At 45.1% G+C, this 27,113-nt stretch overlaps 1 protein-coding gene across 2 annotated transcripts; it reads left to right on the top strand.

Moving 5' to 3' along the window:
• Positions 1 to 1,234: 1,234 nt before the first annotated feature.
• On the top strand, positions 1,235 to 24,854 carry LOC147902444 (uncharacterized). 2 transcript variants are annotated; one of them, XM_087373480.1, is made up of 3 exons: positions 1,235 to 1,291; positions 1,885 to 2,615; positions 24,309 to 24,854. In XM_087373480.1, exons 2-3 carry the CDS (start codon positions 1,968 to 1,970, stop codon positions 24,594 to 24,596), a joined length of 936 nt encoding a protein of 311 aa, XP_087229606.1. In that variant the 5' UTR covers positions 1,235 to 1,291; positions 1,885 to 1,967; the 3' UTR covers positions 24,597 to 24,854. The 2 variants fall into 2 exon arrangements, with proteins under 2 accessions (XP_087229606.1, XP_087229605.1); XM_087373479.1 differs by lacking the exon at positions 1,235 to 1,291 and adding an exon at positions 1,402 to 1,680.
• The last annotated feature ends 2,259 nt before the right edge of the window (positions 24,855 to 27,113 follow it).

Below are 27,113 nucleotides of genomic sequence, written 5' to 3'. Positions count from 1 at the left end.
AATGAGGTCTTGTACAATGCATGGTAGCTAATAAGGGCAGTGATCATCATGCACATTTGGGAAGTCAGAAATGCTATTGTTTTTAAGAAGGGTCAGAGGTTAATGTTACTGCAGGGGTAGGTTGTGAAAGACCTTTAAGGACTCTCAGGCACTTTGGGAAGAAAAATAAATTGTTTTATCAACTCATAGCCATTTTGAATTGAATTATACATCATCCTTTCTATAGGACATTGCATTTTTCTTTGTATTGTATTTACTCTTTTTGGTTTGAATACAATTTTGATTTTCCCTTGCAAAAAAAAGAAATGTCAAATGCTTCTTGATGGTGATTTTGGTGTGGGAAACCCTAGCTTCTTTATATAAGAAGTCAAAAAAAAAAAAAGTTGCAACAAACATAAATTTAGGAACTTTAAAGAAGGATGCATGTTTTAATGGTCGATCTCAACTATATATGAAGGAATGATTGTTGTAATAAAGGTAGATGATACAAGTAGCCATGCTCGTGGCCTAAAACACGCTTGAGTTAAATTGCAATGAAGCAAAAGGTATCTAAAAATACAATAGTAAGATAGTCGAGAGAACCAATATATACATTACATTTAAAAAGCATCCACACACTCATTTAAAGGATTTCATTTAGAGGAACTACATCTAATTTTAGGTTCATGGGAGGTGCATGAATCAAATAGTGATGGAAGGTTGGTTTTGATGTAGATAAGTCCTTGAGTCTAGCTGGTTCCCTAGGTTTAATGGTGGATTGTTAGAGATTGTCATGAAGGAAGATGTTAAAATTGCATATGGTTGAAGATAAGGCTGCATAAATTCTACTCTTAATGACATTGTTCCAAAGACTTGAATTGGAAGGGCCTTATAAAACTCGAGGATATGTCATTGCACTTGGTATTTTAAAGCCGAGTCTAGGTTTAAAATTAAGGGTATCGTATACCAGAAGGGCTTAGTACTTACAACATCAAAGAACATATCATTTCAAGTGTGATTTAAAGTGGACTTTACAATTTAGACAAAGCTTGAAATTAATATGTGTTCCAAGCCTATTACCTACATCCTTTTGTTGTAGTCTATGGTTGCAATCATGGACAGTATGCCAATGCTAAACTTATGTGATTGTGATATGGCTTGATGGAGTAGGGAAGGGCTTCGAGGAGGCCCTGGTGCCTGGAAAAGTGATCGCCATGTTTGAAGGCAAAGGAACTGACAAACTTGCATGGGGAGGAGCAACACGTAGGTGGCAACTTTGCTTCACGAGTCATCATGAACATAACCATTGAAGGTGGGAAGTTTGCTAATCACATTTGGGTGATGGATGCATTTGACATGGTATTGGGACTCTATGGATGGAATTGAGATTTGGGTTCTAAAGATATCGAGCTTCCTCCAAACGATGTCTTTAAGAGAGTGACGACATAACCTAAGTAGGGCTATCGAAGCCCTACTGGCCTGCGGGGGGAGGCCCTATTAGGACGCCGAAAACTTATCCATTTCTGAGGAGGGGATATGTAGGGTAAAGAAAAGTTATAGTTAGACCAGAGGTATGAAAACTCTGGGTTTGAATAGGCTTCCAAGAAGTCTGTCTCTGTGTGTGTGTGTGTAGCAAAATCAAAACAGAAATAGCAGCTTCAACTTCATCTTCATCTTACAGCGAATGAGCTTCTCATGCAGGTCATCCTCCCTCTCCTTCCTCCCTCCTTCACTTCTTTCCCACCTTTCTTTCCCCAATCTCTCTGCTTTTTCCGCAAGACGGCTTCCCTGCTTGCCTTCTTTCCTGCAGCCCTTACCTGCTCTGTTCTTACCTTGCAGGTTTCTTCCATCTTCTGAGAAGCATTCTTTTCTTTCGCTTTTAAATAAAGTATGCCTTTCGTGCAGGTTCCGCCTGTGATTTCATTTACGCCATAAGGTAGGAGCAACGATTTGCAGTCCGGGACCTTAGATGCTTGGAAGTTTCAACCATGCAAGCTCCTCAAGAGGAAAAGAAGTATGTACCGTACAAATTGAAGCACACCTTAACGGGGCACAGAAAAGCCGTGTCCAGCGTGAAGTTCTCTCAGGATGGGAAACTGCTAGGTAGCTCCTCTGCTGACAAGACCGTCAGGATATGGAGTGCATCAGATGGAGCCTTTCGGAGGGAGCTGGAGGGACACAGTGAAGGGATATCCGATTTTGCGTGGTCCTCAGACTCACGTTACATATGCTCTGCCTCAGACGACAAAACTTTGCGTATATGGGATGTCCAGACCGGAGATTGCGTGAAGACCTTGAAAGGACATACAAATTTTGTTTTTTGTGTGAACTTCAATCCCCAATCCAACTTGATAGTGTCAGGTTCGTTTGACGAAACGGTCAGAATCTGGGATGTAAAAACGGGGAAATGCTTGAAGACCTTGCCAGCGCATTCAGAACCTGTGACAGCAGTGCATTTCAACAGAGATGGCTCACTGATCGTTTCTAGCAGCTACGATGGTCTTTGTAGAATCTGGGACACCGCCACAGGACACTGCCTCAAGACACTGATTGATGATGAGAATCCTCCGGTGTCTTTTGTGAAATTTTCACCCAATGGGAAGTTTATTCTTGCTGGTACACTGGATGATACACTGGTAAGTAATCATTCTGAAGCATGGTTTGTTGTGTGCTTACAGAGGTAAGAATGAAAGCCAGAGAGAGAGAGAGAGAGAGAGAGATTGGGGGGGGCGCACAAATGGTCTATGGTCCATAAGAGACATAATATATTATATGTGATGTGCCTCCCCGTAGTGGTTGCAATAAATGGTAGGTTATCAACAAGCATGCCGTTATGGTGTCAGTGATACTCGAAACAAGCAGAAACCTGTTAATTGATCTTTGAAGGTTTTTGAGAAAGCGTGTGCACCCCAGGCTGTTAACCCATATGTTCCATTGACAGGACTCCGTCTTGATGATGCCGTACCTTAAACAGACTATTCTATCCTAGAGGATATTGGTCTCCAAGATCCCTCTTAATCAGGGCTTACAAACTGGATGCCCTCGATGGAAGCTGATATAGGATTAACACCTGCATTGCATAATGGGAAAAACAGTTCTATGTGGATGTTATATCAATTCCCATGCCCTTAGTACTAAACCACAATTTACTATCAATCCCTACATGCACAATTTTTTTTTTGAAACCACGTGTTGTTTAAAGAAATTCTGAGCATGCCTACAAGAGGCCACATAGTCTGAAAGCTAGGTGGCAGCTTTGTTGTGGGACTAAGAGAACACAACAATAGCTTCGTCACCTAGTGGTTTTCTTTCCTGTTTCTTAGTTTTTTTTCAGGCCACTCGAGACCTCTCCCCCCCCCCCCGCTCCCGCCTTCTTTGTATCTAATGGGTGGGTTCAATTCCTATCCTATGCTTCATGTATTGAGCGTTGGGTTGTTCTATGCCTTCTTGCCCTTATGGAGGTAAGAATGGTTAATTGTTGTTGGTTACACAAAAAGTGTTTGTGTGGGTTATTCCTCGACATATGCATGATTTATGAAGTGCGAGTTTCCTCATGCCCTCTTTCTCTTTTTCTTTTCTTTCTTTTCTATCATCATTTGACTAAGAGTTCTAAATTGATAACACCAGATATATATTAGTCTTACAAATTTATTTCTAACCCCGTTTTTCGGTAATCCAGCTAGAATAAACCAAATGTCAAAGGTGCATTTGACCAATATTGACAAAACATTCCACAAGTAATTTTGGTACTTAAGGATGGCTTTAGTTGATCAAATATGTTATAATGGTCTTAGTTCAGACCTCTATTCTGTTAAAGTGCGCTCTATTGATGAAGTAATTGCATCTTCAAACTACCTCGACACTAGGGTAGGATTTACTGTGAATGCGGAGGCTGCTTGAAGGAATAAGGATGCAAAACAATGTTAGAGTGATGAAAACGAGAGCTTAGTGGCTTGTTTGAAAGAGGTCTCAACAGTGAACCTTGGGTTACCCATGATCGATATGGTAGGGAGTGAGAGCTGCAAGTGATTTCATGTCAGTAAAGGAGGGATTCACATGTGAAAGCCATTGCGATATCTGCAGTCAGGAAAATTGACTATTTCCAGATATCTAATGCCCATGGTAGCGGGCAGTTACAAAGAAACACCAAGCCTCATACATGTGCATTCTTCTTTCTTCTATTTGGTCAAATCAATTGATTGTGCATTCTTACTATTGAGTTTGTCTTGAGGATGCATTGCGGGGATTGGTTATATGTGTTCTAACATCAAGGCTTAGATCAGTCCAAGTTGACAGGGTGTTGGCTGCAGGATTTGTTGTGAATGCTATGTTTGCTTAAAGCAATATATGTTTGTTAGGATATTGTCGAAGGTTGATTGGTCATGGAGCAAGTAGCCTTCACAGCCAATAGATATCAATCTTTGCTTAATGAAAGAGACAAAAGGATCGCAATGTTGGAGGCTTGGAATCAACATTTGGTATCATCCATGCAAGCTACAAGTGTTTAAATGTCTGCATATGATGGCATAGAGAAGAAAAATCAAGAATTACAGGGTAAAGGTTCAAACATTAGATGCTCAATTGGGAGAGAGCACTATAAATGCAATTCACTTACAGATGCAAAACACAGCTCTGAAGGATCTTTTATACTATGGTCTGCACCCACTGTTGGGTGCTGATGACGTCAGTGGGGATGTCATAGTAGCTAGTCCCTAGTTTATGGTTTTCAATCTTATGAGTGACTATTGTGAGATTGAAACTGCACTATGTTGTGTTTTAGAGGATGAGTTTGGGAATGTTCGTGGAGTCATCCGGGTATATTTGTTGTGAATGCTAAGTTTGCTTAAAGCTAATAAATTTTGTGCGAAACAGTAAGCACTTTCATGTAATGACTCTGATGCTGATGGGAGAGGTTATTGGCTTTTTTGAAAGAGGAATTAGGAATTAACATTTTGATATCCATGATGGATGGGTTAGCTCCAAAGGGATTGAGAGTTGCAAGCGATTGTGTGAGTAAAGGAGGGGTTACTAAGTGGAAGCCATTTTGACATCAATGATGCAGTAAACTCGTAACTAATCAGGTATATTGCGCTGTCATTTTGTAATCTAATTTGATTGCATATGGTCTAGTCTTATGAACAATTTAGTGAGCTGTTAATGCCTTTGGTAGTGGGCAGCTGCAAAGAAACACCAAGCCTCATATGCATGCACACATCTTTCTTTTATATGATTTTACATTCTTACCCTTGCCTTTGTCTCGGGTTTTTATATGACATGAAAAACATAGCGGGTGTTTTCACACTTTGTTTCTCATGTCCTCTCTCTCTACTCTCTTCCACAAGACGAAGAATGCGTATCAAAAGAAAATTTCCCTCTCTTAGTCTAAGCCCCTTGCATTCTTCCTTCCTCTCTTATGCTTCAGCCCACTTCTTCCGTGCTCTCCTTCTGAGGCCAAGATTCCACCTCCCCTTTCCATTTCTCAAGTGTGTTTTCCCTGTTACTTTCAAAGCTCATTTTGTCTATGTGGTTGTATCCAAGGCAATTCCACATTTATGTGAGTTTGTAGGATGGTCATGGACGTTGACATACTCTCACAGCTACCCAATATGGTTGGAGAATGCTGACAGGGTCATGAGCTCTTTGCTTGAAAGTTAAAGCACGAAATCAGACCGTATAGGTGCATCATCAAGGCTACAAGAGCAGATATGCGAGCAGTTTATTGATAATTTTGGTGCGTTTTTGGGGAAGCTGTGACTGGCTCCCACTTCGGGCTTGTATGGGGCCTTTTTCTTGTACGTTTCTTCCCTCCTTTGCCTCTCCCTTGTTAGTCGTTTTATTTCCAAAGGATGACCTTGTTGGCAGCAAGGGCTTTGTTCTTGTTGGAAATGTCCCTAGTCATCTATGTGATTAAGGGGCACCATGTCTCCAAGTGATGCGATCAATGCTAAAGAGTTAGATGATCAGCTGATTGAGAGATTCATGGGAAGTTGGAGATAATTGTGGATCTACAGATGCCTAACTTTTTACCTTCAGCTGATGTATGAGGTTCGCTCCCTTGGAATAATGAGTAGAAGTTGTGCTCGTGGTTTTTACTCTTTTACTTTCAGCATAAGTTCACGGAGCACTCATCTCATCTCAATTTTTTACATTTGGTATCAGAACCACCTTTACCCTGCAACAATGTCCAATACAGCTCTCCTTGAGCTTATCTCATCATTTGTGAGCTGCCTCATCTACTGCATCAATCACTGCCCATGCTCCACAAATGCCTGAGATCATCTCGTTTGCTGCCTCTGCCACCACCTCAACATTGTGCTACAGTAGCTGACTTCTGATCTACTCAGCTGCATCACTGCTCCACCAGTGAGATAGTAGCCTCTACATGTGATATCAGCTGCAGCAGCGCATATTTCGAAGCTGTAAGCTGCTGCCTTGCTGTCTACAGCTCGGTGTTGTCAACTGAGCTGCTACATTGCTTCTACAGCTTGCCGTCTGCAGCTGTAAGCTGCTACGTTGCTTCTAGAGCTTGTCGTTAGCTGCTACATTGCTTCTACAGCCAATCATTTGCTTCTTTGAGCTGCTGCCTTGCTCTAACAGCTTCATTTGCTATTGTGAGCTATTGCCTCGGTCTACACCGAGCTTCAGCAGCAACATTGATGTTCTACCCCTGTTGGAGACGTCACCTCAGAGGTTTGACACCTGTTCAAGCCGCTTCTCTATTGATACCAAATTTAAAAAATGGAGATGAGTGTCACTTGTGAGAAATCAAGAGGGAATGAATCACTCAAACCTCCACCCAAGATCTCTCCGACTCTTACACACACTCAACTCAGATAGATGATCACAGATGCAACAAACACTCTCTCAGAAATAAATATGGACGGAGAGACAAAGAGCGTAAATTCATCCACCAGATGGTGGGCAGAAAAATAGCTCCAAGGGAGCAGTACAAAACACAGCAAAGTGCTGGAGAATATTGATGGACTCTCTCTCTCACCAACTGCTCCAGATCTGAGTGCTGAACACAGCCTTGGAGAGGGGCTTTCAGTCTTGCACTGGATCAGTTGATGAGAGAGAGAGTCCATCAATATTCTCTAGCACTTTGCTGTGTTTTATACTGCTCCTTTGGAGCTATTTTTCTGCCCACCATCTGGTGGATGAATATACTCTCTTTCTCTCTCCATCCATATTTATTTCTGAGAGAGTGTTTGTTGCATCTGTGACCATCTATCTGAGTTGAGTGTGTGTAAGAGTGGAGAGATTGTAAACTACTCGGTGCTTTCTATCAATTCAGACAACGGATTTTGCAGAGGCATTTGAATGAGATGATTGCGAGTTGCCAAACACATATACTTGAACTTAAGAGTTTGCAATTAAGCTGGAATTAAGACTTATACAGCTTAAACACAAAGTGACATCATTGGAAAATGCAATATGATTGAGGGGCCAAGACGGCCCCCCCCCCCTTATCCAGGCTCACTTTATTCTTGAAAATGGAGATACAAGACCAAGGTGCAATGCACCTTCCAAACTGATGAACTCAGTGAAAACCTAGGACCTAGATACAAGACTCAAGAGCATATGTGTAGGGTAGACAACAAAAAGGAGGACTCCAAGCTCAGGTTTCAACTCTTGGCTTGCCCAATCCACAAGGAAGAAGCCTGCAACAATCACCACTTACATCCAACATTAGAGGCAAGCACTAGTTTCTAGAAAGATAGTAGAAACAACATGAAATAGTGCTGTAAATGAGATAAACTTGACAATACAGGCTCCCTTCGTGACTTGATCCCTTTTGTAGATGAAGTCCTTGATGCCTCTGAAGCTACCTTGGGTGAGGAGAGTGTGGAAATGGAGCTGGAATAAGAACAGCTTAGAAAAACAGCCCGTAGGCTAGAGAGAGAAAGCTCCAAGGAAATATAAACATATGTGTTATAGTTATCCTTAGATTCTAGACTTAAAAACTCTAAGAAAACTCATTCTACGTAAGAAGTATGGTCAATTTATTTAAAACTTTAGAAAATAGCTTGAAATATCAGTGTTAGATTGACCTTCAAACTTTAGGTAGAACTCAAAGTAATAGGTGTGACAAAATATGAAGAGGGGAGAGTGTTGAGAGTCCAAGGGAGGGGATGTAAGAGAGGAGCTGCTGCTGTTCCAGAGGTGCACAGAAAGGCAGATTTTTGCAAGGGAAATGGGCTGGAATAGTAGAGAGAGAAATTTTGCAGTAGAGAGAGAAAGACTGCAGCAGGAGAGAGAAAGGGGCTGTGGCTGCTCCAGGCTAGGAGAAGGAGAGAGGATGTTGCTGCTGTTCCAAAAGAGCTGAGAGGTGGCAGATTTCTGAGGAGGAGGGGCTGGAACTGTAGAGAGAGCATGTGCTGTTGTAGAGAGAGAAAGTGCTGCTGAGGTGAGAGAATGGCGTGGGGAGAAGCTGGCTGCACCCAAGGAGCTGGAGAGGTTCTGTGGCATCATCCAAAAGGAGGGAGAAGAAAAGTGACGAAATTTTCATGTGAGGAATGAAGGGGAGAGGCCTTCTTTTATAGGCTCAGCCCCCCCGCCCCCCAAGGCCTAGAGTGGAAGGTAGACACTTGTCCCAGATTTTTGGTGGGCTGTAGTCCCAAAGAGGACAGCCCACAACGTGTCCCAAATCTACCAGATTTGGGGCCAAACACTTGGCCTGCATGCCCTGCCACTTGCCATGCATGCTACCACATGTGTGGGACAGGTGGACTGACCTGCTAGCTCAGATTCCATGTGGCAGTTTGCCACGTGTCACTCCCAAAAACCCTAAAATTTCAAAGTTGTCAGAATTCAATTCTGATCGCACCCACGGGTTCCTAACAGCTTAGACTATCTATTGACGTACTCTGAGGTCATAATTGAGCCATACTGAGCTTATTTGTTTGTTGTCTTATCTTGTATCTCCATCACTCTTGGCATGCTGCCAGGCCCACACCCAAAGCTCAGGGAACATTCTCTTGAATGGTTCCTAGGTTGGTTTGCAATCTGTGCATTTGATTGGTCCCATGTTTGGGTACTCAGGTGGGGTGTGGTTTCCAGATGTCCCTCTCAAAGAGAGGCCATCACTCTTGTGGATCACTAATGCCCATAACCCCAAGCAAGAGGGTCCACCCTCAAATGCTAGACCTAGTCCCCATTGTCCGTAACTGAACAGTAGGAAAACATTTCATTTCTTAATAAGCATACTATTGAAAAACAAAAAGAAATAGTACCAAGCAAGTGGATACATGTTGAAGTAGGATGACAGAGATCTTGGGTGGAGGTTTGCGTGATTCATTCCCTCTTGATTTCTAACATGGTATCAGAGCCCAAGTAGGAGGCTCACAGGTGTGGGAACCTGAAGGTAGGGACCTTGTTGAAGGACGACCCTGATTCAGAAGCTCTTGGGAATCGACTTCTACGACTGGAGGATTGTGTCCTTGCGAGAAGGAGGGTGACTTAGGTTCAGTCAGGTGCGTTTAAAGTTCGCGGTCTAGGTTATCTGGAGATGTACTTTTGTTGCAGACCTTTCCAAAGGAAGGACGGGTTGAAATAGACCCTCAGAGCATGGTGCCTGGAAGACTCCAGGTTGTTCACTCATTATGAGGGGCACAATTGGAAGATCGTAGAGGCTGGGTTGCTCGAGTTCGAAGGCAGGAACGTGACTGAAGGAGGTGGTGCAAGGAGGTGCTACCAGAGATGGACCTATGTACCAGGATGGTGTGCGGAAGCGGAACCGGACCTGGTGGAGCAGGAGCCACTGGATGAAAAGCCAGGAAAAGATTTCGACACCGAAAGGTTCCAGAGGACTACGACCAGGGAGTTACTGGAGCATCTTCATCGACGTGTTGGCATTGGGCCGAGATGTGTCTGTGAGAGGGGGTGTTGGAAAGGTCACCTCCCCATTTGTAAGCCCCCAAATGAGGAGAGCGTGGGGGAGGGAGACCTAGGGTAGAAGATGCCCAGAGAAGAGACATGTGGACATCAGGGACCTGCAGCAGCCTGATTGCGCAGGGATTTCCAGCAAGGACAGACGGCGCTTTAGTACGGAGAAGGTATGGGATGCATATGTGGTTGTACGGGGCTGGTATAGACCTGGCAGGAGGCAAGGATGCTGCAGCAGAGAGGCACAATCATGGCGCTGCAAACAGGGCAGGCTGGAGCCTGCAGGAACGCTGCAATAGGGTGCATATGGCCTGGGCCAGTGGTGCAGTGCCACGTGGCTGCTTTGAGGCAGCCAACCAGGCCTTATATAGGGCTGACCTAGGGGCTGGGCCCTTGCCTAGATTGGAGGGCCAAAAGCCCTAAAAGTGTGGGCCATAAAGGCCTAGTTTTGTGAGCCCTTAAAGGGCTGGACCAGCAGCAGACTGGTCGGCCAGTATGAAGCTGGCTGGTCGGTTTTCTACAGCAGGCCTTAGGGCCTATAAAAGGAGAGGCTTGATGCCTCACAAATCATCCAGCAGCCAGCATTCCAGGAGGCAGAAAGGAGCAGCAGGAAGCCACCCTCTGGACCTATATCCAGGAGGTGAGAGGGTGCTTGAAGGGCTGCAGACGTAGCCAGGAAGGGGCTGGACCTTGGCTGTCTTCTAGGGCAGCAAGGTGCTGAGATCATCATCTTTTGGAGCATGCATTCACAAGCAGGTTGGAGCAGTGGAACAGTTATCTTGGGGCCTACATTCAGGAGGACCAAGGGGACCTGTGTGCTGCAGACATAGCTTGGCAGGGGCTGCCCACCTAGGCTGATTCACAGGCAGTGAGGTGGAGAAGAACACACTGGACGGAAAGTCTACAGACGCTCGAGGTGGAGCATGCGGGCTCGAGTCTAGAGATAGCCAGCAGATTGGAGAAGGACCTGGTGGTTAGATCAGAGGACCATACCATTGGTGGGACTCTGGATCTATCTATTTTGTATTGTGTCCATAGTTTTGGACGGAAATATATATTTTGGTGGTTTCTCTATCTGGCTGGTTCATTGTCTATTGATGAGTCTGCACATCTATTTTATGCACATAAGTAAAGAAGTTTGTGATTCCACACCCACACCACACTGTGTGAGCTCCTGGGCATTACTATCAATCTTCCGCTGTTTGTACCCTCTGTTGGGTATTTTCTAACATCACTTGCTTCAGGGCCTAGGTGGCAGTGACAACTGGGTACCTTGTCAGCCAATTGCAGCTCCTACGCAGCAGATTTGGCACGATTGGGGCCTCAAAAGGGCAGTGAAATGCATAGAAAGTGGGCCGGGGGAGGGGCCTTTTATAGGCAGCCTCAACCTGGGCAAACAGCCCGACCAGGCCAGTTCAGGCTGGTTGGGTTGGCCAAAACAGGCCTTTCCCAGCCCCTATATATAAACAGGGTCCCCTCCCCCCCCGCCCCCATTTTAGCATCTAGCTCCCATGGGCGCTGTTTGGGTATCCTATTTCCGCAGCATAGCTCCATCGCCCACATGTTGTAGTTAGGGGAGTGGTTTCAGTGCAGTTTTGTATGCCGGTTTGGCAATCATGTATAAATAAACCAGTGTAATATAGTTAGGTAGATCTCAAAGACACCATACTTGTTCTTCCTTCTATGATTCATCTAATTTTCGCACAACTAGTCCCCGCATTTTACATTTTTCAATACGGTCCTTGTGATCTGAATTAGGTTGGAGGGAGTTTTGGCAGCAAAACTTAGTAATGGGGACTCAATTAGCAGAGGAGGGAGAATGGCTGGGATACTTTCTAATTTTGTATTTTGTCCTTGCCCCGGACTAGTGGTAGCACTAGCCATTTCTACAGCCACCTCTTAGGGGTCTTCCATCCTTGGGACCAGCTTAGCTCAGTGAGCATAAGTAGATGATGAGCTTCTTGGGTCTACCACCCATGGGGATCATCTAGCTTCAGTAGCTTATTCTCTTGGGGTCCCCACCCGAGGGGATCATTCAACTCATGCGAGTACATTTGATGGGTCTTTTACGTGTCCAACAGCTTTATCATGCCCAGCTAGTTTCACTGGGTCTTCTACCCTGAGAGCTTAGTCAGCTAGATCAACTTGAGCATATGGTTTTCACAGCTATGAGTGATGGGTCTTCCATCCTTGGAGATAGGTCAGACCCATCAGCAGTTGCCATAGATGAGCCTCTTGGGTCCACCACCCGAGGGGGTTGTTTATTCCCCATAGCTAGTCATCTTGGGACTTCCACCCAAGGGGACGCTCGGGATGCAACGGATAGGTGTGATGAGTCTTCCACCCATCGAGCCTCTTCATCAGTTACAGTCAATTCCTCCACCCTTGGAGCCCAGTTGGCCGCATCAGTTTTAGTTGGCATGACTCACATTTCACCTTCTCATAATGAGTGCTCAGGACTAGTGGGCTCAGTTTCCAGTCCCGTTGGTCGTGATGCTCAGAAGGAGAGGGCGTTTCAAGAGGTTGCCGGACGAGTGTAGGAGGGAATACGCTCGTAGTTGGAGGAGCAAGTGTAGCTATTAGTAGTACGTAGGTTAACGATTCCCTGGTAGTTCGGGAGGATAGTAATGAAGTTCCCTCTGCAATTCCCCTTCCTCAGTTCTTTAGGGAGGTAGCAATTGCAGTACTAGTCAGCAGAGAGAATGACAACACCTTCCCATCATTGTGTCCTCCATTGCGGGAGGTCTAACCTCATGCAGTTTCCTCTTCATCAGACGCGAGCCACCAGCAGTGGCAGTGACCAATGTCTACACCGGCAGTTCTCGTGGTGATGACAGCAGTTTGGTTGAGACATCAGAGGTGTGCTCATCAGTCTTTGTCCTTCTGCAGCACCAGGCTCAGTTCATGCCATCCATCTCTTAGTTCCTTCGAGTGGCATATCAATCAATTATTATAATTGAGGTGTTCTCTGCAGTCCCAGACATCTCACAGGCCTTTCAAGCATCATCCCCTTCAGTAGATTCATTAGAGGGGTGCCCAGCAGCCCCTTTGTTCCTTCGGGGAGCATCCAATATGGTCTTCTCCTTTGGCGGGGTGGTTAGATATTACCCAACAGCGGGTACGCACAACGGAAGACTGATAGTAATGCCCAGGAGCTCACACAGTGTGATGTGGGGTGTGGAATCACAAACTTCTTAACTTATGTGCATAGATGTGCAAGCTAGTAAATAAACAATGCTCAGAGACAAATATAGAAGCAACTCTTTATATTTCCGTCCGTCCACAAAGTAGGACAGGATACAATACCAAAAGGTCCTTCTACTATAAGCCTGACACTTCTAGATCGCTGAGCCCGTGTGCTCCACCTCAAGCATATGTAGACTCTTTGTCTAGATCCCTTCCACCTTGCTGTCTGGAAGCCAGCCTAGGTGGGCTATCACCACAATGTAAATATCTTAAGTCAAAGTACAGTTGACCATTTATTTGATCATAATCAAAGAGTTTTCATATGTGTTAATTATGGTCAAAGAGTTCTTTTAATGGTCAGAGAATTGACTTCGGTCAGAGAGTGTTGACTTCGGTCAACGAGACTTGGCATATGCGCCAAGAGGGTTAACTACGGTTAACCAAGATGTACCAACCTCGGTTGGAGAGTTGTGCCAACTTCGGTTGGAGAGACTTGACTATAATTAAGGCGCCTCGATCCTTGGTCAAAGCCCTTAATTATGATCAAGAGCATTGACTTCGGTCAACCCGAGAATAAACATATTTTTATATTTGTTATGTGTGCACATGTGTTCAGTAGGGACGCCCACGGTGACTAGAATTAGTTCGCAGTTTGTTATTTGCATGCAAAGCGCTAAAAATTAATGGGTGCCATGGTGGTGCGCTTTAATTAATTGTTGCAAGTACTAGGAAGAGCTATTTTCCTAAGCGCTACGGGAGCCTAACAAGAGTCTAGGAGGCGGTTCGCGTGACCAAGTGCTTCGAAGACTCCAGAGTTGCCCTTAGTGGCATGTAATTAGGAAAGTAAAGTAGAAATTGACAAGTGGCTTGTTGCCAAGAAGGAGAGCTTGAGAGCTCATGTAATGATTCATTCACGTTTGAATTTGTATGTATAGCTTCTATGCTGAACTCATGTACTCGGTTTTCTCTCAAGTAATAGCCCGACGATTGTCTTGGGCCCTAGTATTTCTGTTGAGAGAGGGAGAGAAAAGAGAGTGTCTTTGCTGTTCTTTACGAGTAAGATTTATGAGAGAAATGAGAGCGAGAGGTTCCAGTTTCATTGGTATCAGAGCGTAAGGATCTCCCTACCTTCCACGGTGGGAGTAATCAAGGGGAAAAGAACCGCAAGCCATCGCATGGGCAGCAAAGCTATTGTGACACAAGTAGAGATTTGGGAGTTCAAATCTGAAGTCAGTCGTCGTGAAGCTGTAGATACGCTTTCACAAGGGGCCTGTGCGTCTGATGAAGAGTTGGATGACGAAGATCTCCACGCAGCGACACGCCTCTCCGTGAAGTGAATTATTCACGTGACGCTATGTTGAAGACCCCAAAGCAGTGTTCCGACGTGTGCGTTGACGGTTGGTAAGCGTGGGGTGAATAAAAAGAGAAGAGCTTCTGAGGCGTTTGTTGTGAAGAAGGTGCAAAGCAGCGAGTCATAGTGCAACGACAGAGGTGAGCTATGAAGGGAACTTCTTCCTTCTTTGCCTTCGATTCTCTGCGCTGCACGTAGAAGGTTCCGACGATGTCCGACGCTAACCAAACCCGCCACCTTAGCTGACATGGCTTTTGTGACGTGGCAGACAAGTGCACTGTGCTGACGTGGCGCCTAGCCAGGCAGCATGTGACGTGGCAGGTCAGCAGGTGACGTGGCATCAACACATGTGGTGATGACGTGGCAATGCATGCAGGTGGTTGACGTGGCCCTGACCTGGCCACTTGACACGTGGCAAGTGCTGATGTGGCAGGCCCGATAGACAACTGAAGTGGCATTGACTTGTGGCAGCCAGCTGGACTGCTGAGGTGGCAAACCAGTTGGCTAGACTAACTTTGGTTAGTTAACCTTGGCTAGAGGTTCAGTTAGTTGGTCTAACCAAACTAGATTGGTTAGTCAAACCAGGTGTGACCAACTAACCTTAGTTTTAGTTAACCAGACCATAATTGGTTAACTAGACTACAGATGGTTGAGGTCTAGTTGAGAGCCAACCAGACCAGAGCCAGTTAGTCTGGCTAGAGTAACCAGCTGGTTACTTCATCTAGTTACTGTCCACAAAAAGAAAGAAAGAAAAGTTTGAGATATTTTCTAATTCAGACAAAACTTTCAGAGAAGCATATGAAATGGGCAAATATGCTGTCAATGTATCATTTTCAGATTGTCCATACCCCTGGAATTCGGAATAGAGTGGCAGATGCCTTGTCCCGAAGACCCCAGGTCAACAATGTGACTACTTACTACTGCTTATCATCAAGACCTGGAAGGCATGAGGGAGCAATATGCTAATGATGGAGATTTTGGCGAGATTTTACAGCAAATGCAAGAGGGGCAGTCCACGAGTCGCTATTCCCTGAAAGATGGGTATCTAATGAAAGATGACTGCCTATGCATCACCCAAGAGATGAGGATAAAGATTTTGGAGGAATGCCATGCACCTCCCTATGTTGGACATAGAGGAATTACAGCAACAACTCTAGCACGTGGCAGGTATTTCTTTTGGCCAGGGATGCGGAAAGATATACATTAGTTTGTTACTAAATGTCTTACGTGTCAAAAAGTGAAGTATGATAGACAGAAGGCACCTGGCCTACTTATGTCTCTTCCCGAGTCTCAGGCACCGTGGGAAAGTATTACAATGGACTTAATTTTTGATTAGCTAGGATCAAAGTCAGGGAATGATGGAGTTTGGACTATCATTGATAGATTCAGCAAGCAAGCTCATTTCATTCCGGTTCGCAAAACCATAAAGGCAGATCATATGGCTAAGCTTTTCATGGCACAGATCTTTAAGCATCATGGTATGCCTAAGTCCATTGTCAATGATTGAGATCCCAAAATGACTAGTCTATTCTGGAGAGCTTTATTTGATAACATGGAGACGAATCTGAATTTTTCTTCTTCTTGATATCCCCAGACAGATGATCAAAGTGAAGTAGCGAATTCGACAGCATTGGATATGCTGAAATGCTATGTGGGTGACCAAGGTTCAGACTGGGAAAAGTAGCTACCATTGGTAGAGTTTGCTTACAATAATACAATACACAGCTCTACAGGGAAAGCTGAGGTTATTTATGGGAAGGTGATTCTGCCACCTATCTTGAGGACCAAGGATGAAATATTGGTAGTTGATCAGTTTGTGAGAGACCTCGAGACAGCTTATAGTCAAGTCTGGACAGCAATTGAAAGGTCTCAAGAGAAGCATAAAAGAGCTGCAGACAAGCATAGGAGACAGTTAAATCTCAAGGAAGGGGATTGGGTACTTTTAAAGTTTGAGAAAGCTAGGCTCCGCAAGTTTAAAGGCAAACATAAAGTGTATGCAAAGTTATCTCCCAGGTACTATGGCCCTTTCAGGGTGATGGAAAGAATAAATGAGGTTGCATACAGATTAGCATTGGTAGAGCATTGGAGGATTCACAATGCATTCCATGCGAGCCTCCTAAAGAAATTCCAGGGACCAGAGCCTACAGAGCCAGTATCAGAGGATCCACCAGAAGTGGATGAGCTGGAGGAGGTTCTTCAGCCAGAGCAGATTGTGTACCATACTGTACGCAAAGGCCCTCAGGGCAAGAAGCTTTACAGGTATCTTGTAAAATTCAAGAATTATACGGCATTAGATGCCAAGTGGATGGATGAAGACATGTTATCCGATCATCCACAGCTTTTGGATGTTTACAAGGAAGCTTTTCAATTGAGGTCAACTGAATAGAAGCCGAGGGGATGTCACCACAATGTAAATATCCCAAGTCAAAGTACAGTTGATCATTTATTTGATCATAATTAAAGAGTTTTCATGTGTGTTAATTATGGTCAAAGAGTTCTTTTAATGGTCAAAGAATTGATTACGGTCAAAGATACTTGACTTTGGTCAAGTAAATCTGACCGAAGTCAAGTAAATTTGACTTCGGTCGGGGAGACTTGGTTTATTACCAAGAGGGTTAACTACGGTTAATCAGAGAACTATAGAGCTGACTATGGTCAGAGAGTGTTGACTTTGGTCAACAAGACTTGGCATGCGTCAAGAGGGTTAACTACATGTCACCACAATGTAAATATCATAAGTCAAAGTACAGTTGACCATTTATTTGATCATAATTAAAGAGTTTTCATATGTGTTAATTATGGTCAAAGAGTTCTTTTAATGGTCAAAAAATTGGCTACGGTCAAAGATACTTGACTCTGGTCAAGTAAACCTGACTTCGGTCGGGGAGACTTGGTTTATTACCAAGAGGGTTAAGTGCGGTTAATCAGAGAACTACAGAGCTGACTACGGTCAGAGAATGTTGACTTCGGTCAACGAGACTTGGCATGCGCCAAGAGGGTTAACTACGGTTAACCAAGATGTGCCAACTTCGGTTGGAGAGTTGTGCCAACTTTAGTTGGAGAGACTTGACTATAATTAAGGTGCCTCGACCCTTGGTCAAAGCCCTTAATTATGATCAAGAGCATTGACTTCAGTCGACCCGAGAATAAATATATTTTTATATTTGTTATGTGTGCACATGTGTTCAATGGGGACGCCCAGAATTAGTCCACAGTGTGTTATTTTCATGCAAAGCGCTAACAATTAATGGGTGCCATGGTGGTGTGCTTTAATTAACTGTTGTAGGTACTAGGAAGAGTTATTTTCCTAAGCGCTACAGGAGCCTAACAAGAGTCTAGGAGGCGGTTCGCGTGACCAAGTGCTTCGAAGGCCTTAGAGTTGCCCTTAGTGGCATGTAATTAGGAAAGTAAAGTAGAAAAAGACAAGTGGCTTGTTGCCAAGAAGGAGAGCTTGAGAGTTCATGTAATGATTCATTCACGTTTGAATTTGTCTGTACAGCTTCTACGCTGAACTCATGTACTCAGTATTCTCTCAAGTAATAAAAACCTTTGGGGGGGGTCCAGCCCGACGATTGTCTTGGGCCCTAGTGTTTCTGTTGAGAGAGGGGGAGAGGGAGAGAAAAGAGAGTGTCTTTGCTGTTCTTTACGAGTAAGATTTCTGAGAGAAATGAGAGCGAGAGTTTACAGTTTCATGGGCTGCCACTCTAGCTCAGTCTGCAGCTTTGCCTAGGTCACCTTGTCCTCCTGAATGTAGGCCTAAGGCTCCCCCTTTGCTGCTCTGGTCTGCTGTCCTGAGGGCTGCTCCAAGTGATGAATGAATGAGGCCCAATGGCCTCTTTATATAGGCCCCAAGGGGGCTGGAAAAAACTGACCTGGTAGGGGAATATGGGCCGACCAGACTGCCCCTCCCTACCTGACTTTATAGTCTATAAACCGACCTCCAGACAGCCCTTGATTGGCCGACCTGGGGCGGCTCTCTTGGGCTGCTGCCAGGCCCTAAGGGCAACCCATATAGGGCCCTACCCTTGAGTCCTTCTAGGGATGGATGGCTACAACTGTTCCGCCATCAACAGGCCGTTCTTGCAGGTGCCCTTGCCCTGCCATGCTGCGCCATGTGCTCCTGCCCTCTGCCAGGCTCTCTCCAGCCACGTGTGCAGGCTGTACAGGTCGGTACATCAGCTGACATCAGCACGCCCTTCACAGGGCCCTGTTGCAGGCCGTACGCCTGTCTTTTGCTTTGACAGCTGCCCACATGGCAGCTCATGTGCTGCCCATGTGACAGCCCCAATATCTCCAGGTCTACCTCCCCCATGCTCTCCTCATATGGGGGCTTATAGATGGGGAGGTGACCATTCCAACAGGGGTGCTCTGCAGTGCCAGATGCCTCTCAGCTGCTTTGGGAGACATCCACAGTTTCATCTCTCTCAGAGTCTCTTAAAGAGACATCTACAGTTTTAACAGCTCCTGGCATCACTCAGGTTTTTCGGGAGACATTTATATACACAGCTCCAGATTTTAGGAGGGTGGCACCGTCAGCTGGTATCACACTTGCAAAGGAGGCAGGTGTATTCCAGCTTTCCCTCTCCACATTCATGCAGACAACAGTATCACAGTTTCCAGGAGTGCATGTGAGTATTCTAATTTCTGGAGTTACCTGATTTTTAGTTTTGGTTGCCTAGATTCAGTGGCTTTATCATCACCCCAGCAGTTCCTGATGTGGCACCAGCATTTCTATGTCAGTGGATCTTCCACAGTGGGGAGAGTGCATGCCAACAGTTAGTAGCCAGTTTGATCCCATTTTCCTTACAGAGTGCAGTGCCTCCACATCAGCAGCCCAGTCAGTTCACGAGGTTAGCATGCAGTTCATATTTCTAGGAGCTTATCAGAGTGCCATACCACTCGAGGATCAGGAGTTCGCAGTAGTAGCCTGGTGGGATGACTAGTCTCAATACTTCGGTTTCCAGTCTTCGCGGCAATACTGATTCTCAGGAGTTTTTATTGAGCCGCCGTGTTATCATAGTGGAGCATTTGTTCCTCAGCCTCTTGGAGCGGTACCAGATCAGTCCCAGTGCCAGACTGTTATTCCCCAGCTCATTGGGAGGACAATCAAGTTTCGAGCAGCAGTTTGTGGTTATCAAGATCACGTTCGCTTGGCAGATTCATTTAGTCCCTCAACAGTTATCATCATCCAGAATTTAAGCAGGAGGGAATGTCACACGCCTGTGCCAATATCTAGTAGTAGGGTGCAGCCTAGAGATGGATCCCTGCGACTCTAGGACTGTTCTCCTACCTTCTTGTGGCACTTTCAAAACATTCTCAGCCTGTATGCTCTCCTAGAGCTTCAGGTAGTGGTGCTACGTGGACACTCGCTGCTGCTGCTCTTCCTGATGAAGACCTGTAGATGAGTGATCCACAAACTTCAGATCTGTTTGCAGTTCTGGACCTGCAGCCAACCTGATAACCTGTAAGCCCTAATTGCAGGGTACTGCTTTTCACCTGTAGGTTATCTGCAGACTGTGCAGATCATCTACAGGGTGATCCTTGTTCTCTCTGCTGCCCTGGTAGTTAGCCCAGAATAGAGACCTTGTAGAATAGAATGGGCCCCAGTAGGGGCTGGGGGCCCTTTTATAGGTCTTGGAAGCCCTCTGAAATTCCCGACCAGCATGTAGACAGTCTGCCAACAGTCTTGTAGACTTTATCTGGCCCAAAGGGCCCCCTAGCTGCAGCATGGCAGCCCTGATGATTGTGCCTAGTTCCTCCTCTGCCCCAACCAGCAGTTCTTCTCCAAACTGGTTCTGGATTCTGCACAGACTGTTGCTGCTGGTCGCAGCCTTGCTTGCTGGTCCAATAATAGGCCGATTGAGAGATTCATAGGATGGTGGAGGGATTCATGCTAATTGAGAGATTCATGGGATGGTGGAGGAATTCGTGCTAATTCAGATATTCATGGGAAGGTGGAGATAATTGTGGATCTATAGATGTGTAGCTTTGTACATTTAGCCTATATATGAGTCTCTCTCTATGTAAATAAAGTAGTAGAAGTTTTGTTTGTGGTGTATACTCTCTTACACTCTCATCTTCCATCCTCCATAGCTATCGGCTCACTCATTGTAACATGCAGGGACTAGCTGTGCGGAAATTAGATGAGTCATGCACGGAAGAAATCAAGCATAAAAGACACCAGAGATTCACCTAACTACCGTACACTGCTTTATTTATACATGATAGCCAAATCGGCATACAAAACTGCGCTGAGACCACTCCCCTAACTACGACATGCGGGAGATGGAGCAATGCTGTGGAAGTAGGGTTTATCTTAGATTTGAGGGATGTTTTGTGCTCACCTTGAGCTCAGTTTTCCCACATTTAGTGGATGAATATACTCTCAGTATTTCTTTGGTTTCATCTCCTCCCCCTATTAGCATCTTTGCTATTAAGCCTTGAGACTATTTCTTCAAACTCCTCCATGTCTTTTTCTGTGATGATACCATTTGTGGCTTTGAGTCGAGAGATTTTTTTCACCCCTGTCTCTCTTGTGCAAGACAAAAAAATATAGTGTTGTCCAGACCAATCAGGTCTCCAAATAAACTGGCTGATCCAAGGCTCAAAAGCACTCAGCCATAAAGAGGCATAAACAAGAATATATGCAGCCTAGTAACTGCAGGGTGTATGGCTCTGTATGGCGCTGGAGAAGGGCCTGGCAGAGGTGCAATTATGGCGGGATGTGCAGGATGGATAATCGCAGATGTGTAGCAGATTTTGGGCTGGAGAGTGGGCACCCACCTAGGTGGGCAGGAGCAGCAGCAAGGAGGGCTGCAAGGGACTGACCCTGGGGTGGCATATTTATAGCCCACACATGACAGCCAGGCAGGCCTGCATAGGGGCTGTACCCCTGCCTCGAAGTGTGGGCCAAAAGGCCCTGCAAAAGAGAGCCCCAAAGGGGCATTTATGGCAGACCTGGTCGGCCGGTTTAGGTCTGCCTGATCGGTTTTTGTCAGCAGCCCTTGGGGGCTATAGAAGGAGGGTCTCCAGGCCCTCATTTGACATCATTTGGAGCAGCAGATCTACAGCAGACAGGAGTAGAAGTTTGGGCTTCCTTGAGCCTATTTTCAGGAGGTGAAGGAGACCTAAAGAGAACTGCAGACTAAGCTAGTGAGTGCTTCCCACCTAGGCTGGTTTCCAGACAACAAGGTGGAGAGGATCATTCTGGACAGAAAGTCTACAGACGCTCAAGGTGGAGCACGTGGGTTTGAGTCTAGAGATGGACCTAATCTGGCAGACCTGGTCGGCCAGATTAGGTCTGCCTGGTCGGTTTTTGTCAGCAGCCCTTGGGGGCTATAGAAGGAGGGCCTCCAGGCCCTCATTTGACATCATTTGGAGCAGCAGATCTACAGCAAACAGGAGTAGAAGTTTGGGCTTCCTTGGGCCTATTCCCAGGAGGTGAAGGAGACCTAAAGAGAACTGCAGACTAAGCTAGTGAGTGCTTCCCACCTAGGCTGGTTTCCAGACAACAAGGTGGAGAGGATCATTCTGGACAGAGTCTACAGACGCTCAAGGTGGAGCATGTGGTTTTAGAGTCTAGAGATGGACAGCAGATAGGAGGAGGACCTTGTGGTAAGATCAGAGGACCACACCGGTGGTGGGACTCTGGATCTATCTCTTTTGTAGTGTGTCCATGGCTTTGGACGGAAATATATTATTTTGGTGGTTTCTTTATTACTGTGTGAGCTCCTGCGCTATTCTATCAGTCTTCGGCTGTGCGTACCCTCTGTTGGTTGATTTCTAACACAAACCTCGCCCATGGGATGGCTGAAAGGGGCTGCTGGAGGCTGCTAGCTGGATGCTGAAAGGGTTGGGGGGGCAGGGGGACCCTCTTTATAAAGGGGCTGGAAAGGTCATTTTGGCTGATCCAACCAGCAGCTTTACTCCAAACTGGTTCTGGATTCTGCGCACACTGTTGCTACTGGTCACAGCCTTGCTTGCAGGTCCAATAATAGGCTGATTCACAGATTCATAAGGATGGTGGAGGGATTCATGCTAATTGAGAGATTCATGGGTGGGTGGAGGAATTCGTGCTAATTCAGATATTCATGGGAAGGTGGAGATAATTGTGGATCTAGAGATGTGTAGCTTTGTACATTAAGCCTATATATGAGCTTTTCTCCGTGTAAATAAAGTAGTAGAAGTTTTGTTCGTGGTTTATACTCTCTCACACTCTCATCTTCCATCCTCCATAGCTGTCAGCTCACTCATTGTAACATGCGGGGACTAGCTCTGTGGAAATTAGATGAATCATACACGGAAGAAGTGAAGCATAAAATACAACAGATATCTACCTAACTATAGTATACTGCTTTATCTATACATGATTGCCAAATCGGCATACTGCACTGAGATCACTCCCCTAACTAGGACATGCGGGAGATGGAGCAATGCTGCGGAAATAGGACACCCAAACCTCGCCCATTGGATGGCTGAAAGGGGCTGCTGGAGGCTGCTAGCTGGATGCTGAAATGGGGGGGAAAAGCCTCTCTATAAAGGGGCTGGAAAGGCCCACATTTGGCCGACCCATCCAGCCTGAATTGGCCGACCAGCGAGCTCGCTGGTTGGCTGGGCTGGTCGGGTTGTTTGCCCAGCCCTAGTGGCAGACCAGGAGGGGGTTCAGGCTGCATATAAAAGGCGTCTCGCCCAGCCCACTTTCTATGCATTTCGCCACCCTTTTGAGGACTGACGAACGGCAATGGCATTTATATGACGAGCTCCTCCTGAAACGTTGAAGATGTCCAGCAAAAAACCGTGGCTTCAGCAGCATAAATAGCCAGTTTCTGGCAGTAAGGCGTGAAGAAACAGAGCCCCTTCTCACAAATTTCCATGATGCTCAGCAGATAAACAGAGTCCCCTGTACATAACAGACTCCCATGATCCTCTGGCTTTGGGAGTGCAAAAGAGAGATGCTATGATGGTAAAAGCCCAAAGAAGGATGCTCATAAGAAGAAATCTGGTTGAGAGAGCAAGAGAGACCAAGAACTATTGGACCTCATTCCACACACACACGTGCCAAATGTGTGTACTTATACAAAAACATAGACCGGGGTTCTCATCCCCTAATCCACATACTCAAACCCCATTGGCTTCTCCTCCACATGCTTGGCCATACTCAACACACCCTTACAGTTCTTGTCTCCAGTACATGGGCACCGCTCTCTCCCTCTGGCTAGTTCTATCCCCTTCTTAAAATCTCCACCTACCTCTTTTCTACAAATAGATTGCGATTGCTTTACCCCAAGTGCTTTTAGGGAAAGTGAATTGTGTGATGTTGAGGAGCTTCGACGCTGCAAATATACATGGGAGCTTGGGGCTTCCTTTTGCTGCACCAACTCTCAGAAATGGCAATTTTTATCTAAAAAATAACTGAAAATGGTGTAAAGCGTCATGTAGATACCTCACACAAGCGCTGGATGCTTACTTCAAGGGGTAGGCCAAGCAGCACTTTGTGCGTTAAAAGGGCCAGAAAGGAAAGCCCAGCTGGGCCTCCACCTAATCGTAACCTTTTCAACAAGTAATACATTTAAAGTTTTGTCAACATAACTAAGGCGACATGGGCCAGAGCTGGTTTACTTTTTCAGTTGTTTTAGCTGGTAAAGTGTGGGGCTCTGGCAGATTCTTCTGAGGCTTTTGTATCTTTGCACCTGGAATTTATACCAAGGGGACTGGGGAGATGTAATATTAAGATTGAACTAAATATGGAAGCCAGGCACAAATGCGTTGGTATTTAACCTCTGCTTCAGTGATTGAGTGCTCGTCAATGAAGTTGTTTCTTTTCCAGTTTTTTTTTTGAGCTTTTAATGCTCCTTGGGATGGAGGTACAGAGCTAGAGCTGATGGATTTGTCTTTGGTTTGTGTGCAGCGACTATGGAATTACAACACTGGGAAGTTTTTGAAGATATACACAGGACACGTAAATAGAAAGTACTGTCTATTTTCTACGTTCTCTGTGACAAATGGGAAGTACATAGTCAGTGGTTCAGAGGATTGCTGCATATATCTCTGGGATCTTCAGTCTAGAAACATCATCCAAAAGCTAGAGGGTCACACTGACACAGTGTTGTCGGTCTCATGTCACCCAATCGAAAATAAGATAGCATCTGGTGCTCTGGAGAATGATAAGACTGTCAAGATTTGGGTACAAGAATAGATTTGGCAATGTGCCTGTATCAAGGAGCTTTTGTCATGGCTTTTAGTACAACTTCAGGTCTTATCATGAGTACAGTACTTTGGCATAGTTTCTTAATGCTCTTAAGAGTGTGTTGTAAGCTTTTATATGGCCATTGAAAAATAACAGGATCGGCGGATGGTTTTCAATTCATTTCTTAAATGGCCGTTGGCCTCTCAGTTCTACAGAACAATGTGCTCACAAATACCATCTACTACCACGTCTTTTTTAGATTTATAATTGCGTGGAGGTTATGATGTTGGTAAAGTTGAAACGCATTGTTCTTGATAACAAGATTTAGTGTCAAAAGCATTGCTGCATCCATTAATTGACCACTTTGCAGTCCTCATGAAATTTGTTTTCTGGCATGTGGAGCAGGGATGCATGTAAGAAGTTTTAATAACCTTACTGTTAATATGAGCATTTCCAAAGGTTTTGGGAGTTTGTAATATTTGCTGTGTAACTCTTGGATATTTGCATGGGAGTAGGTAGAGATGTTTGAGGGTGCTCTTTTACTTTGGTCTTCATAGAGACAGCCACTTAATGTTCACTTCCATTTTCTATCCAGTTCGCTTGTTAAGTGGTCATATAGAAGTCGTATGTCAGAACTTTTGGAATTACAAGATTTTCTTCACGAAAGTTGTGTTTTAGGTGGTCTCAAGCTGTCTGCTGTGTTAAGTATTTTGCTATTGTTTTAATGCTTCAACTGCCAGTTTTTATGAACGCTTCAGTCCTAGCAACTAAGGAATGCAAGTACACAAGTTTAAATCTGCCTTTGAAGTTTAAGAAAATCATCAGAAATGTTTATGTCTCTTTGTTGATCTTCCTCAAATTTGTCATTTACCATGCTCCACAAAACATGGACATGGCTTAGAACAACTGTCACAAAAGGGACCCACAAAATACTCCACGTGTACGGCTGACCTACCTACAGGCAAGAGGTTGCAATCACTGAGCACCGAGATCTGCTCCAACTTTTGTACTCTCTCTCCTTGCTGCACGCCCATGAGGGCTCCAGCCAAAACCCCAGGACTCCCTTCAGATCTGGCCGACCGACCTGATGTCTGTAGAAGGCCGACCCCAAATGGGTCGACAAGCTCCTATCTCTACTCACTCAATCCAGGCTCCTGATTGGGTCTGTTTCCAGGGCTTATGACTAGTATAAAGCCTTATATGCAAAGCTTTCTGGGCCCATTGGCTGGGTTCCTGTTCTGCCCATGTGTCAGTCCCATGTGCTGCTCGCCTGCTGCTGCTCACGTGGCAGCCAAGTCATGCCTCTGAGTCCGCCCGTGGCAGTAAGATGCTGCCCAAGTGATAGCATTGCTGGTCTGCATTCAAGGCTGCCATGGATCATGCATTAAGCACTGTACAGCTACACATCTTGCTTCTCCTTGTACTGCTTCTCGATGATGTGGCAAAAACCTCCAATGTTAACTGATAGTGGAACACCAGGTCCTCTGGAAATCGCTCAATGCTGTCCTGGATTACAGGCTGATTTGTTCGGTCTCAAATTTGATGATGTAGAAATTGTTTGATTGGTCTTGGGTTTCAAGGTGGTTTTTTGGTCTTGTTACTCCCATGGATGATCCAAAGGTGCAAAGTAGGTTTGGTATGGATTAGGAATTTTTTCTGGCTTATGCAAACTTTCCTCAAAGGCTTCACTGCCTCACATAGAGAGTCCTGAAAGAATTGGAATCCAACTTTCAGATCATCATCCTTATATAATCAATCCCATAATAAATGGATGCATTTGGAACATCATATGAGTGATTGTTTTGGGTTTTTAAAGATGTTATGGATCCAACATTGGTAGAGGATATATCGGTTTCATGTTGTGGAAACCATGCCACATTCTTTCCCCATTAGTCACCCCAAATTTTAATACACACCCACTTTTGGGTGCTAATGGTGTCGGTGGGGATGACATAGTAGCTAGTCCTTGTCATGTGTGATGGAGTGTATAGTTTTCTACCTTGTGAGCAATTGTCATGAGATTGAAATGCTACATTATGTTGTGTTTTTAGAGAATGACTTTGGGCATGTGCTTGGATTCATCTAGATATCTCTTCGTGCCGTGTTAGCGCACATACAAATTTAAGTTTTCGTCCATGTTAGGCTTGCTGATATTGCAATAAAATCTTTCGATCTAAAGGGGTGCATTGCCCTTTCAGCTAGATTCATTTTTTGCTTAGAAATGCTCGTTTGGGAGAGACTAAACTGAGTTTTACAAGCTGTTCTAGCTTGAATTCATCCATCTCGTTAAGTGCTAGCCTTTGTCACGGATGATAAATAATGTTTATGGCCTATGCTAATAATGTTGATGGGCTATGCGTGACGGAGTTTGTGGTTGTCAATTGTCATGAAATCAATATCGCAGATTGTGTTGTGTTTTCAAATGATGAGTTTGGGCATGTTCTTGGAACCATCTAGATAGATATGCAAACAAGGAGAACTTGTGCGCTCTTACTTCATTTGTGCAGTGTGTTCGAATTCTTGCGA

The sequence above is a fragment of the Dipteris shenzhenensis genome, chromosome 4 (assembly GCF_047967505.1).
Source record: "Dipteris shenzhenensis isolate YYH24624 ecotype China chromosome 4, Dip_SZ_1.0, whole genome shotgun sequence".
NCBI lineage: Eukaryota > Viridiplantae > Streptophyta > Polypodiopsida > Gleicheniales > Dipteridaceae > Dipteris > Dipteris shenzhenensis.
Note: the sequence above shows the minus strand (reverse complement) of the source record. Positions and strands in the feature narration are given on the sequence as shown.